At 41.2% G+C, this 26,352-nt stretch overlaps 1 protein-coding gene and 1 long non-coding RNA gene across 7 annotated transcripts in view; one reads left to right on the top strand and one right to left on the bottom strand.

Moving 5' to 3' along the window:
* Ccdc77 (coiled-coil domain containing 77) overlaps window positions 1-6,689 on the top strand; it is a 35,115-nt gene extending 28,426 nt beyond the window's left edge. For all 6 annotated transcript variants that reach the window (XM_003461764.4, XM_063258576.1, XM_063258575.1 and 3 more), the window contains 4 exons: window positions 1,710-1,929; window positions 4,239-4,364; window positions 4,458-4,610; window positions 5,898-6,689. In XM_003461764.4, the coding sequence (XP_003461812.1) occupies window positions 1,710-1,929; window positions 4,239-4,364; window positions 4,458-4,610; window positions 5,898-6,044 (646 nt within the window). In that variant the 3' untranslated portion in view covers window positions 6,045-6,689. The remainder of the gene's footprint in view (window positions 1-1,709; window positions 1,930-4,238; window positions 4,365-4,457; window positions 4,611-5,897) is intronic.
* On the bottom strand, window positions 422-26,352 carry LOC134478165 (uncharacterized). The gene is made up of 2 exons (XR_010050651.1): window positions 26,245-26,352; window positions 422-890 (listed from the first exon to the last, which is right to left on the bottom strand). It is a non-coding gene; the product is annotated as an uncharacterized LOC134478165 (long non-coding RNA).

A 26,352-nucleotide genomic window follows, 5' to 3' on the forward strand; every position in this document is an offset into this window, starting at 1 on the left:
TAGTTGTGGGTGCCAGCCATAGAACTGTCAGATTTAATGTTTGCTCTATTCAGTTTAGGTCTTGCTTTGGTTCTGTTCTTTTGTAGTGTTTACTCTGTACTGTTGTATGTTGGCAATATCTAACTGGTATTTTGTATTTCCAGGGATTTAGAGCTAAGAGTTTCCCTTGAGTCTCAGAGGAGATTTTAGACGTGGACTTTTGCGCAGTGCTGAACTGCTAAGACTCCGGGCACAACATGAGTGCATTTTTTGTTTGTATGTGGGACAGTTTCATCATGTTAGACAGAATTACAACCTGTGATTATTTTTGGATGTATGTGGGGCAGTTATATTGTGTTAGGCAGAATTATGACCTGCGTTTATTTGGTGATGAAGTATAATTTAAAGAGTTATGTTTGAGTATTGAGTTGACAAAGGGAAGTAGCCTGGATTGTCAATTTAATTGGCTTTAGACAAACATGGTGGCGCACACCTGTGATCCCATCACTTGGGAGATGAAGGCAAAAGGCCACCCTTAGTTCCAGGCCAACCCGTGCTGCACAGGGAGGTCAAGCCCAGCCTAAACCACTCAGCGAGATGGGATCTTAAAAAACAAACAAACAAAAATGGCTTAAGAGCTGCCCAGGCAATTAAAACACGCCTGTGGGTGTGTCTGGGCGGCTCATGGAGTGTGGCCTTGGTACTGCATCTGTTTCCTGGCCTCACGGGTGCTGTTCTCCTGCCCTGCTTCCGGCCATCATGAAATGAGCAGCTTTGCTTTATGAAGTCCTGCCACGATGTTCCTGCCTTGGAACCAGCTTGCCATGGAGTCAATCCTCTGGAACCATGGGCTGAATAAGCCATTTCTTCCTTTAGAATGTGGGTTCAGGTGTTTGGTCACTGACAAAAAGCTGGATAAATAAGAAGGCACATATTAAAACTGGTAAGGCATTTTAGAGAAATTAAAATAGTGTAGAAGTATTGAGATGATTCCATAAAGGAAATCAATCTGTAAAAACAAAAGATTGTGATACAAGGCAATCACACTTAAGCACAGTATAATCAAAAGCAAAGCTGTTTTTGGTATTTTAGAATTTCTATTAACACTTATTTGGAACATCATTCCTAGGAATGGTCCAGACTTAGCGGGCTATATATAAATATTTCTGTCACCCTTTTAATCATATAACCTTAGATTAGCACAAAGGTAGAGGCCAATCTGTGAATAAGGAAGCTTGGGTGGATACGTTACACTTTGCATTGTAAAGCATATAATATTGCCAGTGATCATAAGACTAAAACTTCTAATATTTTACAAAATTCTTATATTGGTTTTGTATGTTTGTTTTGGTGGTACTGGAAATTGAATGCAGGACCTTTACACTGAGCTACAGCTTCATCCCTTTTTATTTTTTTATTTTGAGACAGTCTTTTTAAGCTACCATACTGTTCACTCTGGGTTTGAATTAACAGTCCTACTCCAGCCTCCCAGAGTGCTGGGACTGCAGGAATGCACCACCACACCTGATCATGGTTCAGGTTTTGTTTTGTTTTTTGGTACTGGGAATCGAGCTTACAACCTTGCACTTGCCAGGCAGGTGCTTAGACCACTGAGCTAAATTCCCGGCCCTATGGTTCAGTTTTAAAGAATCTGTATCTTCTCTTCTGGAAGAACTGTATTTCAGATGTGCTGTGTAAGAATCTTCATGTCTGTATCTGTTCTTTCGTAGTCTCCATCGTACCCAAGAACTTTTGTATGAGAGCACCAAAGACTTTTTGCAACTGAAATTTGAAAATCAAAATAAAGAGAAGTCATGGATGCTTGAAAAGGATCATTTGATGTCAAAAATTAAGCAATGTAGAGTGCAGCATAAGAAGAAAGAAGATAAAATTGAAAAAGTTTGCCCAATTTTATGTGACAATCATCAAACTCAAAATGAATATATTAAGGTAATGTCTTTCTGTATTACAGAAATTGTTTATTTTTCTGGAGGTGTTAAAAAAGTTCAAGAGAATTCTGAAAAACTTAGATTGCCATGTAAGATTCCTTCAGTCCAGGAAGCTGGGGTAGCAGCAGCTTCATGAAATAGATCTCAAAGAGTCATTGATCATTATGGTGTTTAGACTTAACATTTTTGACTATTGATTGATTATTCACTCAACAAATAGGCTGGGCTGTGGGACTACAGCAGTGCATAAACTAGACAAGCCCTGTTCTTGATGGTATTCACATTTTAATGAGTAGAAAACCAGAAACATTAACAACCAAGAAATCATAGGCTATAAAAATGATATCAAAGGAGTAAGAAGATTGTATGAAGATAATACATAATTGCTAGAAGCCCGGTAGAGAAGGGTATACAAGGACACAGTCTTACGGCATAGCCAGACTGGTCTTGGACTTGTTACCTGGGTGGCCCCACTGGCCTTGACCTCACAGCGATCTCCTGCCTCCGCCCCCGAGTGCTGAGATTATGGACATGCACCAGCATTCACAACGAAGGGACACTCGTGTGCCTGATGTTTCTGCTGAGACCTGCAACCTGGTACCAGCGTTCCCTGTTAACCTGGGGGAGGCCTTTCCAGCAGAGGGAGAAACAAAGTTCAAGGTTTTGGAGTTTATGCAAGGAAAAGGAAGGCTGTGTACGTGGGTGTACTCACTAGCAAGTGAAATGGAGAGGCGTGAAACATCGGGCAGCCAGTCTGAAAGGGCTTCTGCATTCCTGGTCAGGAGCATGAACCTCATTGCAAACATTGTGCTTTCAAGGGATTGTGGGTAAAGAAAAAGCATTGGACTTAAGACTTTTGTTTTTAGTGAGGCATAGTGGCACTGGGGAGGCTGAGGCAAGAGGATCAGTGTGAATTGGAGGCCAGCCTGGGCTACACAGTAAGTACAGGCCAGCCTTAATTACATGATAAAACCTTGTCTCTAAAAAACAAAAACAAGCTAGGGATTTAGCTCAGTGGTGTAAGCACTTGCCTGGCAAGCACGAGGTCATGAGTTCGATCCCCAGTACCAAAAAAAAAAAGAAAGAAAAGGTTTTTGTTTTTTTTTATTTTTTGCTTTTTGTTTTGTATTTATGTATTTGTTTGCAGAACTGAGCATTTAGCCCATGGGGATCTATCACTGAGGTATATTCCCAATACTTTTTATATTTTATTTTGAGACACAAGACTAAATTGCTCAGGCTGGCCTCAAACTTCCCATCTTCCTGCCCTAGCCTCCTAAGTCATACTAGATCTGATTTAAGGGTTTTTGTTTTGGTTTAGGCTTATTTGTTAAAATGGGGCTTACTGTATAGTTCAGGTCTACACATAATGGCCAAAGGGTGCAGTAGAGGTGATCTGCTCATTGCGTTGCACTAAGAACCAGTGATGCGGGCTGGGGATTTAGCTCAGCGGCATAAGTGCCTGCCTGGCAAGCACGAGGTTATAGGTTCAATCCCCAGTACCGCAAAACAAAAAGTTAAAAAAAAGAACCAGTGATGCTCTGGCCTTAGCCTCCCCAGTGCACAGATTTTAGGCATGCACCATCATACCCAGCTTTGATTTGTAAAAGATCATCTTGTCTGCTTAGTGGAATGTATATAGAAAGTATTATTTTTTCCTTTTTAAAGAACTTTCTCACTGGATGTGGTAGTATGTGATTGCAATCCTAGCACTTGGGAGGCCGAGGCAGAAGGATCACAATGATTCAAGACTAGCCTGGACTACATAGTGAGCTCAAGACCAGTTTGGAACTACATAGCAAGTTCCTATCTCAAAAAAAGAAAAAAAGGCTTTATGAAGTGTGGCCCAAAATATATATCATAATGTCTTACTTGGGACAAATTCTTAACTATTAAAGTTTTATTTTAAAGAATTTCTACCATGTACATTTTAGAAAAGTGCTAAAAGAATAGAAACAGGAAGTTTGGGCTAGGGATTTAGCTCAGCGGCATAAGCGCCTGCCTTGCAAGCAGGCAGTCGTGAGTTCGATCCCTGGTACCGATAAAAATGAAAAAGACAAAAAAAAAAAAAAAAAGACTGTGAAACAGGAAGTTTCCAGTCTATGGTCACACCACCCTGAATACACCTGATCTCGCTGAGAAATAGGAAGTTTCTAGATGTTCTGCAAAGTACCTTGTTGTCTTGTTCCTTGCTTCATTTCATACTTCTGGAAATCCTTTTTTCCTGTTTCTTTTTTTTTTCTGTAAAGTGCTATTTGAATAACCTAAATTGTGAACCTGAAAATTAATCTTTGTCCACTTGGCCTCCAGTCCTTAAAGGATAAGTTAGCGCAAGAGAAGAAGCTGTCCAACATGTACCAACAGCAGTGCATCTCCTTGGAAGAAGAACTGGCCCGAAGCCGAGAGGAGGAGGGAGTGCGAAGAGAGATCTTCAAGGTATAAATTTTGTACATTGCGATGGAGGTGGAGTGCAGGCAGCTGGGGAATGCTTCCCCCACTTCACAAATGCCCTCCTATCCCTGTATTTAGGATCGCTCTAACAAGATGGGGAAGCGTTTGCAGATAATGACGAAACGCTATGAGGCCTTGGAGCACCGACGTAACCTGGAAGTACAGGGCTTTAAGACAGATATTAAGGTTCTTCGACAGAAACTGAAAGACTTGGAGCAAATGTTGTACAAGGTGATTGCTGGTCTTAGGTTGCCTCAGGCAGACGGGTGGAAGTGTGGACCCTGTCACAAAGGCTCCTCTAGAGAAAGACATTTAGGGGTACAGGCTTGGTTCTTTCCCTAGCTCCACCCCACAAGGAAGATGGCCATTTCCCTGGTGGTAGACTGATGGATTGCCCTCTGTTACTTGGCTTCACAGTGTTGTGATCAGATACCTGACATTAACAATCTAAAGCAAAAGAGATTTTTTTTTTTTTTTTTTTAAATCGGTTCCGGGGATTGAACTCACGACTGCCTGCTTGCAAGGCAGGTGCTTATGCTGCTGAGCTAAATCCTGAGCCCAAAAGAGATTTATTTTGACTCAGTTTGAGAGATTTACATTCACAGCCAGCTGGCACCAAGGCCTAACTATAATGGCAGAAGTTTGTGGTGAAGGAAACCTGTTCATCACAGAGCAGCCAGGAAGTGAAGCAAGGACAAGCTAGAGAGGAAGAAGTCAGGGACAAGATATAGTCCCCAAAGTCCTGCCCCCCATGACTTACACCCTAATTCTATCACCTCCCCATAATGCCATCAAATCATGGTTCATCTGCTGATGAAGTTCATGCTCTTGTGATCTGATCACTTTCCAAAAGCCCATCAGCAACCAAGCCTTCAACACAGTGAGCCTTTTGGGGAACATACATCTCCAAACCATAGCATCATCCTTCAGGCTCCCTGGAAATCAGCCCAGCTAGCACACACTGGAGGGGAAAAACCAAACCTGAAGTAATGCATTGGCTTGCTCAGTACTTTCAGGTAGACTACACTCAGACACTGTCATCTTTCCCTGCTTAATCAAGAAATTAGAAGTTATCTCTGTTTTTACGAATGGTAAAAGTGAATAATTAATAAAGTAGCTTTTCCAAGACTTGGCTCTTTAGAGTTCAAATTGCCTCAAGGTTAGAGATTGGACTAGTCATCCACATATCCTAGTGTTTGTTACATTCTGAATACGTTTAAGAAGAGGTGATACTTTTATTCTTTGGCAAATTTACCAGTAATGTTTATGTTGGTCTGTTCATTATTGATCTTTATCTCAAAGCTCCTTTACTGTTATATGTAAAGCAGAGTATCTTGCCTTTCTGCTTTAACTCTACATTTTCTGTAAGTTAGTCACCGAGCAAACCAAGGATTAGATTTATTGTGTGTACTAAGAATCCGTAAAAAGGAGCCAGCTAGCATAGCCTGGCCTGTGTGACTGATTTCTTTTCCCTGATTTATTCCATGATCGTTTCCTCTTGTTTTTTTAAACCTCTAGGCAACAGTGAGTACTCAAGCAAACCAGGACCTGGCCATTTTGTGTGAGCTGCGCAACAGCAATAGGCGGACACATAAGATCCAAGAAGAACTGAAGAACCTCAAGTCCAAAGTGTTTGGTCTAGAGAATGAACTTAGGCTTTGCTGACCTGTGCCTTCAGAAGAAGGCCTGCTTAAAGGCCGTTTGCTCTCAGGAGTGTGGACCTGAAGTTGATTAGGGGATTAATTTTTATAAAGACTAAATGAAAAATCAGGGCACAAAGAAAGCCTTTCTTACATGCCAAGCTTCTTCTGTAATTTTCACTGTCTTGTTAGCCTTCCTGAGGCATAGAGATGGCAGCCTAAGTTACTTTGTGCTTTCCTATATTCTCTCCCATCTATATTGTCCGGTTTGTCTTTTTTTTTTTTTAAAGAAGGCAGTGATTGAAAACACAGACAGTTTTTTGTGTGATTTTGGCTGAGTGTCGTTTGGAAGAGCAGTTTTCCTACAGGATAAACCCTCTTGGGGGTGCTTCCTCCAGACAGTGAAAGTTGCTACTGCCCATCACGCATAAAATCTGCTCTTTGAACTGTTAACTTTCCTCAGACACAAGTATTGCTGAGTCACCACCAGAGGGCAGTAGAGATCCTACTTGAGCAAAGTTGTTTCATCTGAAAACTAGAGGCGCTGCTGTGGCAATAGGAGGTAAAGCTGAAATGATCCTTTTGTGAGACAGTTGACTACCAATAACATGTTTTTTAGAGTGATATATTTCAAATTAACTATTTTTAATAAAGTATATACTTTAAAATACTTGAATTTTGTATGTCTTGTTAAACCCATTCCTCCATTGTTACTGACTCATATCTCAGATTAATTCCCTGTTCCACAGTAGTTTCCTGTGGAACTATACATGTTTTCTAAGTGAATTCTTTGAAATCATCTGGTGTTGGTTTCTGTCCATAATCGGCTGACTCCAAGGCAGGGTGGCTTGGCAGAGGGACATCGCAAAGGAGAAACAGTTCATGGTAGGCAGAAGACTGCAAAAGCAAGCAAGCAAGGGAGAAGACAGCTCTTTCTGTCCTGTATGTTGTATCCAAGTTACCGAGATTAGGCTGGTGCCAAACCAGTCACTGGAACCACACACCCTTAATCCAAGCATCACATATCCTAGATTCAACGTCACTGAAAAAGCCACAGCTATGACCACATGAGGCTTTAGAGGGTCATCTAGACCCATAGCATAACAATATGAATAATACAAGGATGGGTGATGACAGTGAAGCTTTCTCCATTTTTAGCCAAATTACTACTTTAAGGATAAATGTCATGGTATGTGGGTTATATATTAATTTAAAAATCAAAAATACATGAATGACTTAGTCCGGTGCATTACATATATTCAACATTCAGAGATAATTCAGCATTATCTATATTTTGTCTTCAGTTGTGTTCTCTGCTTGTTCACTTTTGCAGCACTAGGGAAGAGACTCAGGGATGTGCAAGTGTTCTACCACTAAGCTATACGTTGCCCAGTTGATTTTTAGCGATTACCTACCACTGCCAATCAGATTCTAACATGCTTAATTAATATTAATTCCAGGGCTGGGGATTTAGCTCAGTGGCATTAAGTGCCTGCCTTGCAAGTGTGTGGTCATGAGTTCGATCCCTGGTACCGATCAAAAAGAAAAAGACAAAAAAAATTAATTCCTTCATTCAAAAATCTGTCTTTTTTTTTAAACTAGAAATGTGCTAGATCTTACTTATAAAAGCATTAAAGCAATCTGTACTCTAAATGTTGGTATGGAAGATAAACAGCAAAGAAACTCTGCTTAGTAATAAAGTGCTCTGCTGTGGGTGCACTGGAGAGAAGCAGCAGTGAAGATGAATTGAAGTATATTTTAGCTGAATCTGTTTATTTAAGACAAGATCTCACTGTGAATTCCAGTGGTTGGCCTCAGTAACTCTTTTGCCTCAGCCTCCTGAGGGCTGGGATTACAGTTGTGCATCACTGTGCCTTTTTCTGAGTTGAATCTTAAAAAATGAGTTTAGAACCCAATAGGCTGAGCATGCCAGGTAGAAGGACAGAGTGTATGGAGGCGTGGAAAAGTAGCATGGAGACATGCAAGAATAGAAGACAAAGTTACAGGACATTAGAAACGGTATGCAAAGTCATTTAACAGCAGTGCAGATTTTCAGTATTTCAGGAGTGGGGCATCGTAGCACAGCTTGTCATTCCACACTGTGGAAAGTGCAGGCAGGGAGATGAGTGTGAGCCCAGCCTGGGCAATTCAACAAGGGCTGGAATGTTCCTCACTGCAGGGGCTTCGGGGTCAATCCTCAGCCCTACCAGGAGGAAAAAAAAAACTTTCGAGGAACTCTTGAATCAGAAATATTTGGATTTACTTCTTAGAAAAATATCCTTATATAATGGCACACACCTGTAGCCATAGTTACTCAGTAGGCTGACACAGGAGAATATCAGGTTTGAGGCCAACCTGGGCAACACTGAGACCTGATTCCAAGAAGAAAAAAATCACTCAGAATAACATCAATTTATGTATTAAAAAATTTGAAATGCAAATCACTTTCTTAAAAATTCCAGGTAAAGCTGCATGTAGTAGCACACACCTGTGTTTCCAACACTGAGGAGACTGAGGTAAGAGGATTCCAAGTTGAAGAACAATCCAGAAGGTGGCTGGGGATTTAGCTCAGCAGCATAAGCTGCCTGCCTTGCAAGCAGGCAGTTGTGAGTTCGATCCCTGGTACCGATAAAAAGCAAAAAGACAAAAAAAGAACAATCCAGAAAACTTGACAATTTAGGGAGACCCTGTCTCAGAATTTAAAAAAAAAAAAAAAGGCAGTGAGGTAAACAAGAAGCATCAGAAGCATCATGCAGTAACAATTACATAAAATATTTGTTTCCTGGAAAATCTTTATACCAAAGGCCAGAATAGCTTATAATCACTTAATAGTCAAATTTATTACAGTATTTGTGGGAATGAAGTATAGTTCAAAAGATCTTTCAAAAATCCATCAGTATCATCTGTTTTGCCTTCTATATTTTTCTCTTTTACCAGATTATTAGTAACTATTTTCAGAATCCGTGCTGTTAATAAATTGAATTCAGAAAAAATAGATAAATTCCTAGATACATACGAATTGCCAAAACTGAACCAAGGAAATACTGAAAACCTGGAACAATCCAGTTAACAAGTAATGACATTGAGGAAGTATAAAAATAAAAAAACTGCCAAATAAGAAAAGCACAGGTCCCAATGGATTCACTGCTGAATTCTACAAGAACTTGAGGGATGATCTAATCCTCATATGCGTCAAACTAACCAAATTGAAAAGGAAGGAGTACTCCCAACGTCATTCCTGGAGGCTAGCATTACCCTGATTCCCAAACAAGAAAAAGAGCCAATGTAAAAAAAAAAAAAAAAAACTACAAAATTAAAAATTAAGAAAACAATCTCAGGTGAACACAGACAGAATTCCTCTATAATGCAAAATAGTGCAACAAATCAAAAAATCATACATCACGGCCAGGGATGCGCAGATGGTTCAACATTAGCAAATCAATAGGCATAATATATCACAGAAGTGAGCACGGACAAAAATCACATCACCTCAACTGAAGCAGAAAAAGCCTTTGACAAAATTCAACATCCATTCATGATTTAAAAAAAAAACCTTAGGGGCTGGAGATTTAGCTCGGCGGCATAAGCGCCTGCCTTGCAAGCAGGCAGTGGTGAGTTTGATCCCCGGTACCGATAAAAAGGAAAAAGACCAAAAAAAAAAAAAAAAAAAAAAAAAAACCCTTAAGAAATAACCATGAGCATTCAGTGATTCAAGCGTTTGCTTAATAAGTGCAAGGTCGTGAGTTTGATTCTGGTACCAAAAAAAAAAAAGCATGAAAGGACCTGATCGCAACTGATAAAAGTCATTTATGAAGCACAAAAAAATTGAAACCAAAATAACAACAAAGAAAAACCAGCCAACATCATACTAAATGAGAAGCCACAAGTTTTTCCTCCACATCAGGAACAAAACAAAGATGTTCCACTGTCACCATTCTTGTTCATTACAATTCTCAAAAACATTAGAACAATCAGGCAAGAGCTGGGCGTGGTGGCTCATGCCTGTAATCCCAGCACTCAGGAGGCTGAGGCAGGAGGTTTGTTGCGAGTTCGACACCAGCCTGGGCTACAAAGTGAACTCAAGGCCAGCCTGAACTGCATAGTGAGATCCTGTCTCAAAAAGACAAAAAAAATAAATAAAAAGGCAAGAGAATGAAATAAAAAGAGATATATACATACATATATATATAATCAAATTATCATTTACTATATATATAGGAAATCAAATTATCATTATTTGCCCATATGATCCCTATATAGAAAACCAAAAAATTCCACCAAAAGACTCCTAGAATTTTTTTTTTTTTGTCTTTTTTGAGACGGGGTCTCACTATGCATTTCAGGCTGGCCTTGAGCTAACTTTGTAGCCTCGGCTGGTCTTGAACTCGAAATGATCCTCCTGCCTCCGCCTCCCGAGTGCTGGGATTACAGGCATGAGCCACCATGCCCAGCTAAGACTCCTAGAATTAATAACCAAATTCAGGGTAGGTGTGTTGATGCATGTCTGTAATCCCAGCACTGAGGCTGAGGCTGCTGTGAGTTTGAGGACAACCTGGGCCACATAGTGAATTCAAGCCCAGCCTGAATTATGCAGCAAGTCTCAAACAAGCCATTCAGTAGCATAACAGGATACAAAGACAAAAAGCATTTCTGTACACCAACAATAAATGCACAAGAAAGAAATTAAGGAAATAATACTATTCACAATAACCTCAAGAAAATTTAAAAGCTTAGGAGTTAACCTAGCCAAGGAAGTGAAAGATCTCTACAATGAAAACAGTAACAAGTGCTGTTGAAACTACAGGGGAAAAGGGACTATTCTACATGGTTGATGAGAATGTAAATTAGCACAACATTATGGAAATCAAAAAAATTAAAACTGGAAATTCCATTTGACCCACCTATTCGTTTTCCATTTATCTTCCCTGAAGAGCTAAGGACATGGTATTATAGTGATACTTGCACACCCATGTTTTGTAGCAGCATAATTCAATAATAGCTAAATCTTGGAAGTAGCTTGTATGTCTATTAGTAGATAAATGGATTCAGAAAATTTATACATGGTAAAATTTATACATGGTGGAATATTATTCCGCCATAAATAAGGATAAACTTGGGCCAGGGATATAGCTCAGCAGCATGGTGCCTGCCTGGCAAGAGCAAGGTCATGAATTCAAATTCCTAGTCTGTGTGTATGTGGGTATAAGCTTGAGTCACTTGTAGGGAAATGGATGTAGCTTGGGGTCATAAGGTTAAGTTAAATAAATTCGATACACAAGCTAAAATGGTACATTGTTTCTCTTATATGAGAAACTCAAAATACAAATAAATAGCAAAATAAAAAACAACTATCGGAACTCAGGAGGCAGATCTTTTGCAAATGAGAAAGGAACCAAGAGATGGAGAGGGGAAGAAGGAGGGAAGGATATTTTAAGAAAAGAAGATATGTGTTATGTATATGTACCACCTCTGACAAGGAAGGTGATCATTATGTATTATAAACATGCACTAATAAAAATAAATTTTCTCTTTTATGTTATGAACATCAATAACTTAGTGTGCTTGCTTTGACAGTGCATATACTAAAAAATGAGTAACAGTAAATGTTACCTTTTTATCCAAGAAATATGTATGTGATTTCTCACAACATAAAATATCCTCTAGCTATGTTATTTTGGGCCCAGTTTTGTGATCTCACTGCCTGTCCACAAAGGCCACACTACCAAAATTTATGGTAATATCTGCAGTCTAGCAGACTGTACTGTTAACACTCACTGCACACAGACACAGAAAGAAGGTGGCGACTGTCTTGATACTGAAGAGATCTTCAGGCCTAAGTCTTCCGATACTGAGAATAGGGAAAAATAGGCCTGAGAGACCTTTGAGAGCAGAGTGGGCCTTATTCATTTGGATGAGTTGTGAGGCTTAGGAATAATTAACAACACTTCTCTAACAGGGCCTTGTGCATACTAGGTAAGTGTGCTACTAACTGAGGAACGTCCCTATTCTCCCCCCTCCTTTTTTAAAATTTTTTTTATTTTAAGGGGGTAAAATTAAACTCAACAAAACCAAACAAAATAGGACATAAGAAAGCAATGTGGGGCTGGGGATTTAGCTCAGCGGCGTAAGTTGCAAGCAGGCAGTCATGAGTTCGATCCCCGGTACCGATAAAAAGAAAAAAGACCAAAAAAAAGAAAAAAAGAAAGCAATGTAAGTGATATAAATTTCAAAGCTAGACGACCTGAGATCTTCACTGTCTATCATATTGTCTCTTGTTTTCTTCCAAATAGTTGTCCAAGCCAGGCGTGGTGGCTCACGCCTGTAATCCCAGCACTCAAGAGGCTGAGGCAGGAGGATCCTTGTGAGTTCGAGACCAGCCTAGGCTACAAAGTGAGCTCAAGTCCAGCCCGAACAGCATAGCGAGACCCCGTTTCAAAAAAACAACAACAAAAAAGTTGTCCATGTCTTCGCATGCAGAGAATTCATACAAAACAACATAATATAAAACTGATCCAAGAGGCTGGGGATTTAGCTCAGCAGCATAAGTACCTGCCTTGCAAGCAGGCGGTTGTGAGTTTGATCCCTGGTACCAATAAAAATGAAAAAGACCAAAAAAAAAAAAAAACAAAAACAAAAAAACTGATCCAAACAGAAAGAGGAAGGCGCTCTAGGTCTTCAAAACCAGACAATAGGAGCTCGAGAAAAGATGGCGGATAGATAACACCAGCTACGGAGGCTGTCTGAAATAGCCAGCTTAGATTCCAGGAAGGGTGTGGTGTGGGGAGTCCTAAGCAGGGGGAGATATAACCTGCCGACACAGGAACGAACTAAGCTGAGAGAAACCAATTGAAAATGCAGTTCCAGTGCTACGACTGGAACAGCTAAAGTCTCAGTGCCTGCTAGAACTCACGGATTGAACTTCCTGCGAATGCTGCGCCTGAATTGGCGCAGCCAGGATAGAGACGTGAACGCTCTGAGAGTGGGACTTGGCAAACCGAATTGAGAGCAGAGCTGGCAGGGAACCCTGCATCAACCTGTGGTGAGTGAGAGGAATAAAGACCTTTCCATAGGGCTGGAGATTTAGCTCAGCGGCATAAGCACCTGCCTTGCAAGCAGGCAGTCGTGAGTTCGATCCCCGGAACCGATAAACAGGAAAAAGACAAAAAAAAAAAAAAAAAAAAAAAAAAAAAGACCTTTCCATAGACAAAGAGGCTCCAACAGAAGACATTCTGGGACTGGGCAGACTGGCCGGCTGGAACAGAGCACTGCAGTGATTTCAGTCACATATTCCCTTCTCAAGCAGGATTGGTGGAGAGCACTTGACCTGGGTGATGCCTGGACTGAGGCCCAGTAGGCTAGCCCAAACCAGGTCCCCATGCCTGGCAGTGCACCCTAACACAGTGAAGCCTTCAGTAGGTTGACTGACCTGGAGGAGCAGACCCAGCCTGTACCTCCTAGTACACTGCAGTGGGCAGGAACACCTCGTCAGCGTGCTTCAGACAAACTGAAACCAACAAAGAAAGAAACTGGGGCTCCTATATACACCTCTATGGAAGGAACAAAAAATATGAGAAGAGGAGGCAACAAGAAAGGTTCCTCAGTCCCCAATCCTGAGAACACTGATCCAGGAAAGGTAAATGTAAGCAGAATGAGACCAGAAAACATGCAATATCAGGCACAGCACCAATAGACATAAAGGGATTATCTCCGGAGCCTCATAGATGAGTTCAAAAGTGAAGTATTTAACCAAGTAAAGCAAGATATAAATAGAATAATTAAAGAAATGCTAAACACCTCCCAAGAAAAAACAAATGGTAGAATGGAAGAGTAAAATAAAAAGGGGAGAATTGTTTGATGGAGAAAAATAGAGAAAACATAGAATACATGAAGCAGGTTCAAAGGGATTACCAGGAAACTAAAAACTCTATTGAAAGCTGGCATAACAGCTTGAAAGAACCTAAAGATAGATTATCTGAACTGGAGGACAGGTTTGTAATGTGGGAACATGAAAGGAAAAACTTCTTTAAAATAACAAGGAAACAAGCAGTAACAATACAAAGGCTAGAAGATGACAAGGTGGGGCTGGGGATTTAGCTCAGTGGCATAAGCGCCTGCCTTGCAAGCAGGCAGTCGTGAGTTCAATCCCTGGTGCTGATAAAAACAAAAAAGACAAAAAAAAAAAAAAAAAGAAGATGACAAGAGGATCTATAACTTAAAAATAAAGAATGTAAATGAAGAAGCAGGGGTACCAACAAAGGCTATTCACAGAAATAATCAAGGAAACCTTCCCAAACATAGGAAAAGGAAAAGATGCTCAGATGTATGAGGCATACAGAACTCGAGCCACCTACAATCAAAACAGAACTACACCCAGGCATATAATAATCAAGATTCCAGAAATCCAATATAAGAACAGAATATTAAAAGCTGTCAGAGACAAGAAACAGATCACTTACAAAGGGAAAACCCATCAGAATTACAGCAGACTTCTCAGCACAAACCATCAAATCTATAAGAGTGTGGGGCGAAATAATCCAAGCTTTGAAAGAAAATAACCTCCAGCTCAGATTGATATATCCTGCACAACTGTCTCTAGAAATTAATGGAGAAACAAGGTGCTTCCACGATAAAGAGGAACTGGGGGAATTTGCAACCACCAATGCAACTCTACAGAGAATATTGCAGGACATTCTAAAGAGAGAGAAAAGGACCAAGACTCCAGAAACAGTGGCAGAGAGGCCTCAGTGAATGGAGCAGAAAGCAAAATGAAGAAGACAAACAGACAACTAATGACAGAAAAAGAGCACAACAGAAATGAGGCAAAGAAGGTTAGATATAATTTCTAATATAGATGGCCTAGATACACTAAATTAGGGGAACATAGAGAGAATCACAGGTAGAGTGGATCAAGAGGCAGGGTCCACTGAGAGGCTCTTTATAGAAAATATAATTAGCCTGAAGAAGGTTATATGGACCAAAATCAAATATGAGAAAACGGAACTCGATGTGATAGGGAACCAGAGAGTAATAGGGGTAACTATACCAGTATTTATGGATAGGTTGAACAGACAGGCTTTAATAAATGAAGAAATATAACTAGAAATCCAGCCCAGGAGTGAGAAAGCTCAGGAACACTTAGGTAAATAGCAGGTTGCCACCCCAATACAAAACTGTGAGTGTTGGGGAGAACCAAAAATACACAGTTCATTCTGGGGGAGTAAAGGGGAGGAATAGTCTTCAAAAAAAAAAGCAACAGAAGATATAGCTAATAGTGTATCAAGAATTAAAACCCTGTGACTCTCACCACTCTGCTTGGTTGGAACTTGTTCTGTCCTAATTTGTATACAAGCACTGGATCTGAGGGCACAGAGCTGTCCTGAAGATATCAGGACATAGCACAGTGGTCATCTTTAATTTCCTATTAACTCAATCAGGATCCCTGTATGACTTATACTGTTGTATCATGACTGATCTTAGTTAAATCTGACTTGTTTGATTGCTACTTATTATTGACAGATTTTATTCAAGACTGTTAGGTTGCTGATATAAAGTTGAGGAGTACAGACAACTATACTGAAAATGACAATGATTCACCACGATATCCATTGTGATTTGATTACTACTTGTTTTTGTAGCTTTATGCTATCTACAAAGTTGTATTTCTGTTAATCCTGTTATGTACTGATACTTCAATTATACTTTATCTGATGAAATAGCCAATTCTGTTGATGATAACAAGAAACAGCATAGTGACCATGGTAGAACTTCTTATACAGCAGTTTTATATGTCTTTTTAGTTTTATGTGTCTATAGGAAAATGTTTAGTTTTGTCCTATTTTGTTCTGTTTCTCCCTCTAATATAGAAAGGATAGAAATACATGTTAAGACTCATGCTTGCATAAAACCTATATGAGAACTGATCTTATGACACATGATGAAATGAACAAAAACTTTGAAGGAAAGAAAGAGGCACTACAGTACCCAATCCTGATTCTGGAGTGTTATGATATGAAATCCAGCAATATTATTTATCTTTGTTCAGGAGGATTTCAATCTAATAAGTTTTACTAGGTCTCAACATAAATGAAGATATGGATAAATGTGTACATGTCTAAGTGTATAGGATTGATAGTCATAATACTTAGTTTTTGTTGGATAGTTGAACAGAACTGTTTGCAGTCTCCCTGGTTGAAATCCCATTTACATGTTCCACTTTTGTATCTTGAACAACTATTTGTGGGGGAACAATATCTATACAACACCTGGTGATTTATTACTGTCTATTTCTTTTCTTTGAAAGTACTTACTATTTCTGCCCATTTTCTATTTTGTTTTGTCTTTCTTTAAAACAAAACAAAACAAAAACAGAAAATAGGGAAGTCACTAATGGCTGTCGTAGGGTCTCTTGTTCTCTTCAAAATAGCTGTCCACACTTTCATGTATATTGAAGTTCAACAAAACAAAACAGGCAGGCGGGGAGGGGTTGCTTGGTTTCCTGGTGCTCCAGGTTCCAGCATGGTGTGAGTCCCAGTAAACGCTGGTGGCTCCAGTCATGGGCCTCCGGAGCCTGCCATGCTCACAGCCGCTCACCAGGGACTCCCTCTTTCTTTAACGTCAAAGATTTTGTCTGGGGAAGTAGGTGTAGAGTGACACCATGGACTGCAATTTTATAAGAATCAATAGATTGGGGAATAGGGCTGTGGAAGTTAGGATTGAAGACAGAGATATAGAAGATAGTTGAAATCACAGATCCAAACCACAGGTGTGGATAAAATTGGACATAGAAATCATATAGAATAATATGAGGACCAATAAGAAGAAACCCTAATGGTTGGAAAAGGGGGTAGCCAGTAATAAAAGAACTGTTTGGACAACAAGCAAAGAGTGTTCAGGAAACCTCAGGTAATGAGAACTTCAAAAACTTCAAAAGGATGTAGGAGCTGAGATAGCTCGGCGGTAGAGTACTTGTCTAGCGTGCATAAGGCTGTAGGTGCAAAGAGATGAGAGTTATGGGGGCGGAGTTGGAGGATGTGCTTAGAAAGTAGCTTTAGAGTTAGACAAAGAAAGTTGTTGGATAGTTTTGGTTTTTGTCCATGATTCCTGGCTCATACTCTCTCCCCAAGGCAGGCTGTAAAGACTCCAATTTCTCTGCCTTTCTGTCTTGGACCTGGCCTTAAAGAAATTCTGTTATCTACTCTTGTCTGATAGTTGTTACAGAGGGGTCCTGCACAGAGAGAACAAGAAGAATCTGAAGACAGGCTTTTCTCGGGCTCCCCATTCCATCCATGAGCAATAGCAGACATATTTATGCAATGAAGTTTCCAAAAAAAAAAAAATGTTACCAAAACGCCAAGGCTCCAGGAGCTTCCAGGTGGCTAAATACATGGAGGCTGGGGGCTGGGGATTTAGCTCAGCGGCATAAGCGCCTGCCTTGCAAGCAGGCAGTTGTGAGTTCGATCCCTGGTACCGATAAAAAGGAAAAAGACAAAGAAAAAAAAAAAATACATGGAGGCTCACAGGAAGGCTGAGAACACACATGGGAGAGGGTGGCACACCTCAGCTCCAGGGCACAGAGGGTCCTATAACAGGCCTGCACACAGGAACTTCAGGCCTTACCCTGAGTATTCCTTCATTGGATGCTTTATAATAAACAAATAAAAGAGGCTGGGGATGTAGCTCAGCAGTGCAGTGCTTGTCTGGCAAGCGTAAACGTACAAGTTAGATTCCTGGTATAAAAATAAATAGATAATCCAGTAAATATAAGCATAATGCTTTCCTGAGTTCCTTTATTTCTTTTTTTAAATTATGCCAAAAGTTTATATGGAAAGTGAATGGTAAAGGAGCAAGGGAAAAACTGACTTTGAAAAGCGAACTTGGGGGCTGGGCATGGTAGTGCATTCCCATAATCCCAGCACTAGATTTTGAGGCAGGAGGATCCCTCAGAGTTTGAGGCCAGCCTGGGCTACAAACTGAGTTCAAGGTCAGCCTGAACTACACAGTGAAAAGGTATCTCAAAACAAAAAAACAAAAACAAAAAGCAATTTGGGCCAAACAAGAGCAAAAGGGTGCAAAAATAAAAGTACACCCTGGTCTAGAAGATACAGAGTAGGATACTGTCTTGGTTATTTTTCTCTTCTTGCTGGCACAAAATACCCAGCACCCCAAATGAAAAAAGAAGGAAAGGTTTATTTAGCTTATAGTTTGTGGAGGTTCCAATCTATAATCAGCTGGCTCCAAAGCAGGGTGGCGTGGCCCTGAGGCAACACTTCAAGGCAGCAGACAGTAAAATAAACCAGAGCAAAAGATGTATATAGGGGGAGAGCAAGTCTCTTTTCCTCCTTTATATTGTACACAGGCCACTCACCTCCAGGGCCAGTGTAGCACTCATGAAATCTAGCTGTTCAGAAGTTTACAAAGTAAGGACCCTGGTTCTCTGCTGAGTCTTTTAGTTAAACTTATAAACATCTCAAGTTGATACAATGTACCAACCATAACAGATACTATGAAGAGTCTGTCTGATAGCTGTGTTTTCCTGAGTTCTTAAGCTACTCTAGCAAGTTTAGTCAAACCCAAAAAAGAAACTGTGAAAACCCCAACTTGTAACTGGTTGACAAGAACTTCCAGAAACCCAGACTTATAGGGTCTGAAGTGGGGGTTGTCTTGGAGACTAAGCCTTTAACCTGTATCTGCTGCAGAATTAATTGCTTATGCTTGGTGAGGAGAAATCCTCATATCTTTTGAGGTCATGAAAACTGTTGATACACATTTGAGTCAGGAGTGAGATTTTCTGTAACTTTCCAGGTTCAAAGAAACATGCAATTCAAGAAAAAAAAGAAAGGGTAGGGTATGAGAAACCTTTATCCTTGTGTGATTATCTAGTTACCAACAGTTTAAAGTCAGAGCTGCAGCCTTCAATTACTGAAGATAAATCTACTAGTGGAATTTAGAGATCACAGTAGACCTAGCTTCCTTTAGATATGAAACGAAATGCTAAATAGTAAGAAGCATGCTGGCCTCCAATCCGTTGTCTATTGTTATGTGTAATTGCTAAACTAAAATAGAGTGCTGTGTCAGGCCTTGAGCAAGCTGGACCAAGCTCAGATGTGTCTGTCTGAGCTCAGACCACTAGCCTCAAAGCTGCTCACAAGGAGGAGAATTATGGGAGAGCCACAGAAAGCTCCTCTAAAAGATCTCTGGTCTTCAGGGAGGCGGTCAGTGTGGGAAGAGCAAAACCAGCGTAACTACTAAAACTGAAGGGTATAGTGTGAAGGAACTGTTCCATTTTTTGTGGTTCAGTAACATCAGCTCCCCAAGGAGCCTTTACTGTGATTGTAAGAGTAACTTATTTAGCGGCAGGAGCCACCTGCGGGTTGATGAGAACCCACAGCTCAGCATTAAACAGTCACAGGTGGCTATGAATCATGAAGATCCAGACACATAGCAGGTTACTCCTGAGGGAATAGCCAGTCTGGACTGGAGAAAAGTCAGTGTGAAGTGTATTTACACTGGAGAGGGGAAGCTGCCTAACTTTCCCTGTAAGGACCAATGGGAGCACCCAGATGATGCAGCGGAAATGTCCCAGATGCAAGCCACCTGGAACTGGCTTTGTGCTGACTGGGATATCCACCCACTGAAAATGCCTGTTCCCCAAGTTATGGTCCATGTTGTGATTAAAGGAGCCCTTTCTACAGGAACACAACCTGTGACAGTCACCTTGCGAAAGCCAACATTTTAAGAAGCCTTTTCTAATTTGCTGTCTTGACTTCCCAGTATGGGTCACACTGACATCAGGGACATTAAAATGATAAAAAATAAATGGAGGGAAGGAGGAACTCATGTCAGGGTACCATAGAAGTCTTGGGTGATTACTGAAACATGAGAATAATATAGTTTTAGTAAAGATGTTGTTGCAGCTGTACCAAAGTTTGGCCGGGACAAGAGTTTCCCTTATTGTCTTCCAGTCTGTTTGTTTGTTTGTGTTTCTGTGTAGCCCAGGTCAGCCTCCTCCCTCAACCTCCTGAGCAATAGGATTACAGGCATGCACCACCACACCCCACTTCCGTGCTAATCTTAACAGACCTTAAGAAAATCTACTCCATTGATTTCAGTTTGCAGGAATTTAAGAAGCCAGAAGGTAAAATTGGTGGTGAGAAACCCCAGTTAAAGCTGCCAGGGGGTGATGGCTAGACTTGTTGATGGAGGTAAAGGCTGACGGAGGCCAGTGTCTCCTGGCCCTGCTCCCAGCTAGGAACAAGGGCAGTGTGTACAGGTGCAGGGAAAGGGGCCAGGTCAGGGAGAAGAAATCAGTGCAGGGGGATTCAAAAGGCTGCTGGTGCAACTCTGCTGAGGGCTGAGCTCAGGACTCAGAGAGAGAGGCAACAGATGACAGGACAGCAATAAACATTTGCATAAAAATTGGGATTTTAGGGCCAGGGGCTTAGCTCAGCAGGCACAAGTGCCTGTCTGGTAAGTGCAAGGTCATGAGTTCGATCCCTGGTACCAAAAAGAAAAGAAAAAAGGAGGAGTTTTGTTTTTTGTTTTTTTTTGTCTTTTTCCTTTTTATCGGTACCAGGGATCAAACTCACGACTGCCTGCTTACAAGGCAGGCGCTTATGCCACTGAGCTAAATCCCCAGCCCCATGGAGGGGATTTTTTGGGAACAAACTTTGTGTGAGGCAGCAACAGCTTCTTCCCATATACAGTTTTTGTGGTACTAAATTGAACCCATCAGCTGTGAGGTACAGTCTCACAGCTCAGCCTTTTTTTTTTTTATTCCCGAGGCAGGTTCTCACCAAGTTCCTAAGTTACCCTGGCTGGGCTTGAACTTGCAATCCTCTCACCTAAGCATTCAATAGCACTGGGATTGTGGTCATGCTCAATCACATTTGGCTCCCTAAAGTTTTATGAGAGTGGACCTGTCTGGCCAGGAAACACTTCCCTTGCTTAATGCTGTAACAGGAAAGTCATGTAAACCTGCTCTTCAGGCAATAGTGCTTGGACATGCCAAATGGAAACCAACAGAGTGTCCAAGCCCATGTACTATAAACACAAGTTGGACAAGGTAGCACACAGCTGTGGTTCCAGTTACCCAAGAGGCTGAGGCAGAGGATCACTAGAGCCCTAGGAGTTCTGGATCAGCCTGGGCAGGACAGGAAGATCCTATCTCAATTAAAAAAGGAAGAGAAACTGGAGTGTTCTCTACTGGGTAGCCCTGTGAGGACACTAGAGTGGAGTTATGGTAAATCTCTGTGAGTGCCTCCCAGCAATGGGACTTTGGCCAAGATAATTTCCACCTGGGGGGCATTTACCACCTTGTTATGACACAATAATTAAAGCTCACCTGATTACTATTGAGAGCATATAAAGAACTCAAAAAATTCAGACCCCTCTCCAAATTTAAAGACCCAATCCAAAAATGGGCATCTGAGATGAATACACACTTTTTGGATGAATAAGTATGAACAACAAATACATATATGAAAAAATGTTCAACATCACTGGTCATTCATGAGATGCAAATTAAAACAATGCTGAGATTCCACCTCACCCAGAAAGAATGGCTGGTATCAAGAAATCAACCAGTAACAAATGCTGGCAGGGCTGTGGAGAAAAGGAACTCTTTTCCACTGTTGATGAGAGTAGCCTGGAACCACTACTGTGGAAATTTGTGTAGGGATTCCTCAAAAAACTAGGACTAGAGGTCTCATTTGACTCAGGTCCTTGTACATGCTAGGCAAGTGCTTTACCGCTGAGCTGTATTCCCAGCCATTAGTATTACAGGCAAATAAGTTAGACAGAAATTAACATATAGACAGAGAAGGAATGGGCTGCAGATTTAGCTCACCGGCATAAGCACCTGCCTTGCAAACAGGTGGTTGTGAGTTCAATCCCTGGTACCAATAAAAAAATAATAATAATAAAGGAAGGACTGAAAAACAGACAGTAGAATTGGCTGTAGGTGCATCTGAAGAAGATCAGGCCTCAAGATAAAGAAGCAGTGGCCAGGGATAGGGTGCCTCCCTGGGGGGTAAACAGTGACTTGGGAGTGCACTGTAATTAGCACCATTTGGCCCAGTAAGTCCAGAGAGGCATTATCTGTTTAGGTGAGTGACAAGCGCATCTCCACCCATCCCCTCCCTAAAATGTATTTGCTCTTTCCACACACCCTGGCTATGTGACTGACTTATCTCCTGTTGGGTCAATATTAGCCAAGCAGCTATACTTATAATTTTATAGGTTGATTGCAGTTTGACCCATGTCGTACCCACATTGTGACTTTGCTGTGTAAATTACCTTGACAAAAGGCCTTGGTGGCCACTCCATTCGGGACCCGTTTGGAAACCCAGGGGCCATTCTTCTCTCCTTATTTCCAATAAACCTCTCCTGACTTCTTCCTTTGGTTCATGACTTCATTCCTTGATTCTGTAGAACACAAACTCAGCATGTTTGACATCTAACAGGTCAGGAGTTATATTTCTCCTATATCACTAGGAGCAAGTCCTGATGAAGGATTTATTGAGTTGTACTGACTGCCAGTGGGAACCCAGCAAGTCCCAGCTGGCTTCCTTTGCCTTCCTAACTTCCTGAGTAGGCAAGGACAGAGAGCCCAAAGGAGTCTAGATGGGGCAGGCCAGCTGGGAAAAAAAATGGCAGGTAAATGAGTGGAGCTGAAGGAAGGATTTGGAGGATTTGGTTCTCAAGTGAAGAAAAACATTTTTTGTGTGGTGTTGGTTTTCTTTCCAAGTTCATTTTATTACAAGGAAATGAAGGGAAAAACAAAGAAGAAAAAAAAAGTAAAACAAACTTTCAAAACATGTCAATCGGGGCAACAATTGTACATATATTGTACATCCCCAAATCATTCACTCTGAGCACAAGACATCTGCATTCAATTGTTGACAATACCAGCATAAGTCTTTCCCTTCAGTGAACTCAGAGAAATTGGTAATATAACTATCTTAACTATATATATATATATATATATATATATATACACATACACATACATATGTTGTTTCTTTCCGCTTCTCACACTAGTAAAACAATACAGTGTTTACACGTGTGTCTTATTTCACTTATGAGTATGGCCTCAAGATGCATCCATTTACCTATAAAAGTCTCCAATTCATCTTTATTTATGGCTGAGTAGTACTCCATTGTATAAAACTTTGACATCTTGGGCCAGGGGTTTAGCTCAGCGGCATAAGGACCTGCCTTGCAAGCACACGGTCATGAGTTCGATCCCCGATCACACACACACACAAAAAATCAACATATTTTTCATCCATTCCTCAGTCAATGGACATTTAGGTTGTTTCCAAGATCTAGCTATTACAAATTGTGCTCCTATGAACAAAGGTGCACATATATGGCTGTGGTAGGATGTTTTTAGTTCTTTTAGGAAGATCCCCAGAAGGGGAATAGTTGAGGCCAATCAGACCTCCAGTCCTATTTTTTTGCGGAATCTCCACACTGATTTCTACAGTGGTTGAACCAGTCTGCAAGAAAATGGTTTTTAAAGTTTCTTTTCGTTAATCTCTACATGAAAACATTGCCTACGATGTGAAGTTCTCCACTCCTGGACTGGCTATAGCTTGGTTTCCAACTCTCCCTCCACACAGCAAGGCTGAACACAGCGTGGCCTCTGAACCTCTGCTTCCTTGCCTCAGTCGGAGGTGCCCCTGTTGTGCCCATAGCTTTCCTTCACTTTGGAGATGAGCTGGGTTTTTAGAATCCCAGGTGAGGGGTGGGCGCTTCTGCTGGATTCAGACGGAAATTGTGAACGGGCAGACTGCAAGCCATGCTGGCCATGATGATAGATATCACCAGAGGACGCTAAACGTCAGCGGTTGACTCAGGCAGCTTAGTCACTGCCCCTCTACCAGGAGCTGCTCTTGCTCTGACTCTGAGGCCACTGTTCTTCTCACATTACTGTGCTCAGGACAAGGGCCCCACAGGCATTTATAGGACTTTAGAAATCACGAGCAAGTTTACAGGAACTTCAGGTGTAAAGGAAGTCTTATTTGAATAGGCCCTGGGCTGCAGTGCAAGGGAATCAATACACAGGAGGGAACCCCCAGACTAAACAGGATCAGCTGCAAGCCTGTCACCGAGGGGCTGGACTGAAAGGCTGCGTGAATGTTGGGTATGAAAATAAGGGGTGCAGATCCCCACCTTCCTGAGCTTAGCCTCTCCGGGACACACCCCCTCCACACTCCCCTGCACTGTTCTTCAAAAACACAGGGGAGTGGTCTGAAGTGACTGGGGTGGGGGACGCTGTGCCTGTCTGGCTGCACTCGTGCTGGAGAGTGGTGGTCTGATGGCCACGGGACCGGGAAACAAGCTGTCCCAGTGCACTGAGAAGGGGAGGGCGAGTGAAGGGGAGGGAGTGGAGGGGCAGACAGCTGCCGGCCAGGCCATGTCTCTCTAACCTGCACAGGAAAAGTGAAAAAGGCACTTTTCATCTGTCTCACTAAGTCACAAAGTTGCTCAAGCTGCGCTCGAATTTACGGCCCTCCTGCCTCAGCCTCCCATAGTGCTGGGATTACAGCTGTGTGCACCATGCTCAGCTAATATTCACATCTTAAGTGATATGTGTATGTGGAGTAAAACTGAGAGAGCCAATTCCCTACCTTAGCAGCCTTCCAACACCTTGACTTTCAAGTGGAGATATTATTATTGTTTTTGAACTTATTGGCATTTCTTTTGCCTCTTGACCTGCCTGGCTTCTTTTTCCTACTTTTTTTTTTTTTAACTAAAATTGTATCATGCTAGATGCTAGATGGTAGATGCCTATAGTCCTGGCACCTGTGAGAATAAGGTAGGAGAATCACTGCAAGCTTGAAGCCAGAATGGGCTACATACTGAGACTTTGTCTCAAAAATAAAAAATAAATTTAAAAATTATATTGTTGGTCCCAGGGTGTAGCTCAGTGGTGGGATATTTGCTTGCTGGGTCCTGGGTTCAATCTCCGGTACTGCCAAAAAGAAAAAAAATTATTGACACGTGAATAGACCCACCAATGGGCAAAGAATATGAACTTGAATAAACCAAATAAAGGGGGCTGGGGATTTAGCTCAGCGGCATAAGCACCTGCCTTTGCAAGCAGGCAGTCGTGAGTTTGATCCCCGGTACCGATAAAAAGGAAAAAGACAAAAATAAATAAATAAATAAATAAACCAAATAAATAATAGATATTAGGTTATTATAATAGAAGCATTTCAAATTGGTTGGCAAATAATGCTTTTCTTTTGATTTGGACAAATAGTTACTTCATTATGCTTGATAACTCAGCTCACTTATTTATATGTATATTAATCTTTAGATAATTTCAGATTCACATGCATTGTAAGGAACAATACAGGGATCCCCCTTTGCCCAGTTTCCTGCTGATCAGTGAATCCACTGGATCACAAGGCTTCTAGCTGGTTGTGTGTTGGCTTTGTGACATTTTTTTCTGCCCCTTTTTGGCTCACCATTGTCATATCCACTAATTGCCTCAGCATTTAACAATAGCAGGGCTAATTTTATTTTATTTTATTTTATTTTATTTTATTTTTTTTTTTTTTTTTTTAGTTTCCGTAGCTAAAGAAGCAGGGCTAATTTTAAATTAGTACAACTTCAATATTGCCATGTTGGCTGTCCAGATCCTTTTAATTGGCAACCTTGCTTTGATGGAAAACACCATTAAATATTAAACCGAGGGGCCCAGAATCGGAATGAGACTTATGGAACATCATCAGGCAATTCTTGATAAGATTCCGTTTGGTCCCAAGTTCATTACATCAGTTCAGATTGAACCTGTATGTCGGGGACTCCTTCACCTAAAAACAGTGTTTTCCCATCTGAGTCCCACACCTCCTGTGTCAGTGACCAGGCCAACCCAGCATCTGATCAACTTCTGCATGGCCAGCTATGTTCTCTGTGTACAAATTGCCAAGTTCTCTTTCTTTGTTTTATGGTAAAGCAATGAAATCCTTCCCCTCAAAAATGACTTTATGAAGCTCTTTTTGTGCTATCTGCTCTCTGCCTGTTTCTTGAAGCCTGTTGTTCCTATCTTTAGAATCCTGTATTTAGCCTCAGGTTTGACTAGATGCCTCTCAAGAGCTCCCTCTTCTGCAGGCCAACAAACCTATCCTTACCTCCTGTCTTAGTTACTTTTTACTTCGTCGCTGAGACGAAATACCTGAAGCCCAAACTGGGGAAAGGAAAGGTTTATTTCTTACAGTTTTTGGAGGTTTCAGTCCACACTCAGTTGGCTCCAAGGCAGGTGGGCATGGCTGGGCCACAGTTCAAGGCGGCTGCAAACAGCAAGCCAGAACCAGCAAAAAGAC

Source organism: Cavia porcellus, unplaced genomic scaffold (assembly GCF_034190915.1).
Source record: "Cavia porcellus strain 051 isolate PalLab524CR breed Dunkin Hartley unplaced genomic scaffold, mCavPor4.1 scaffold_11, whole genome shotgun sequence".
Lineage (NCBI taxonomy): Eukaryota > Metazoa > Chordata > Mammalia > Rodentia > Caviidae > Cavia > Cavia porcellus.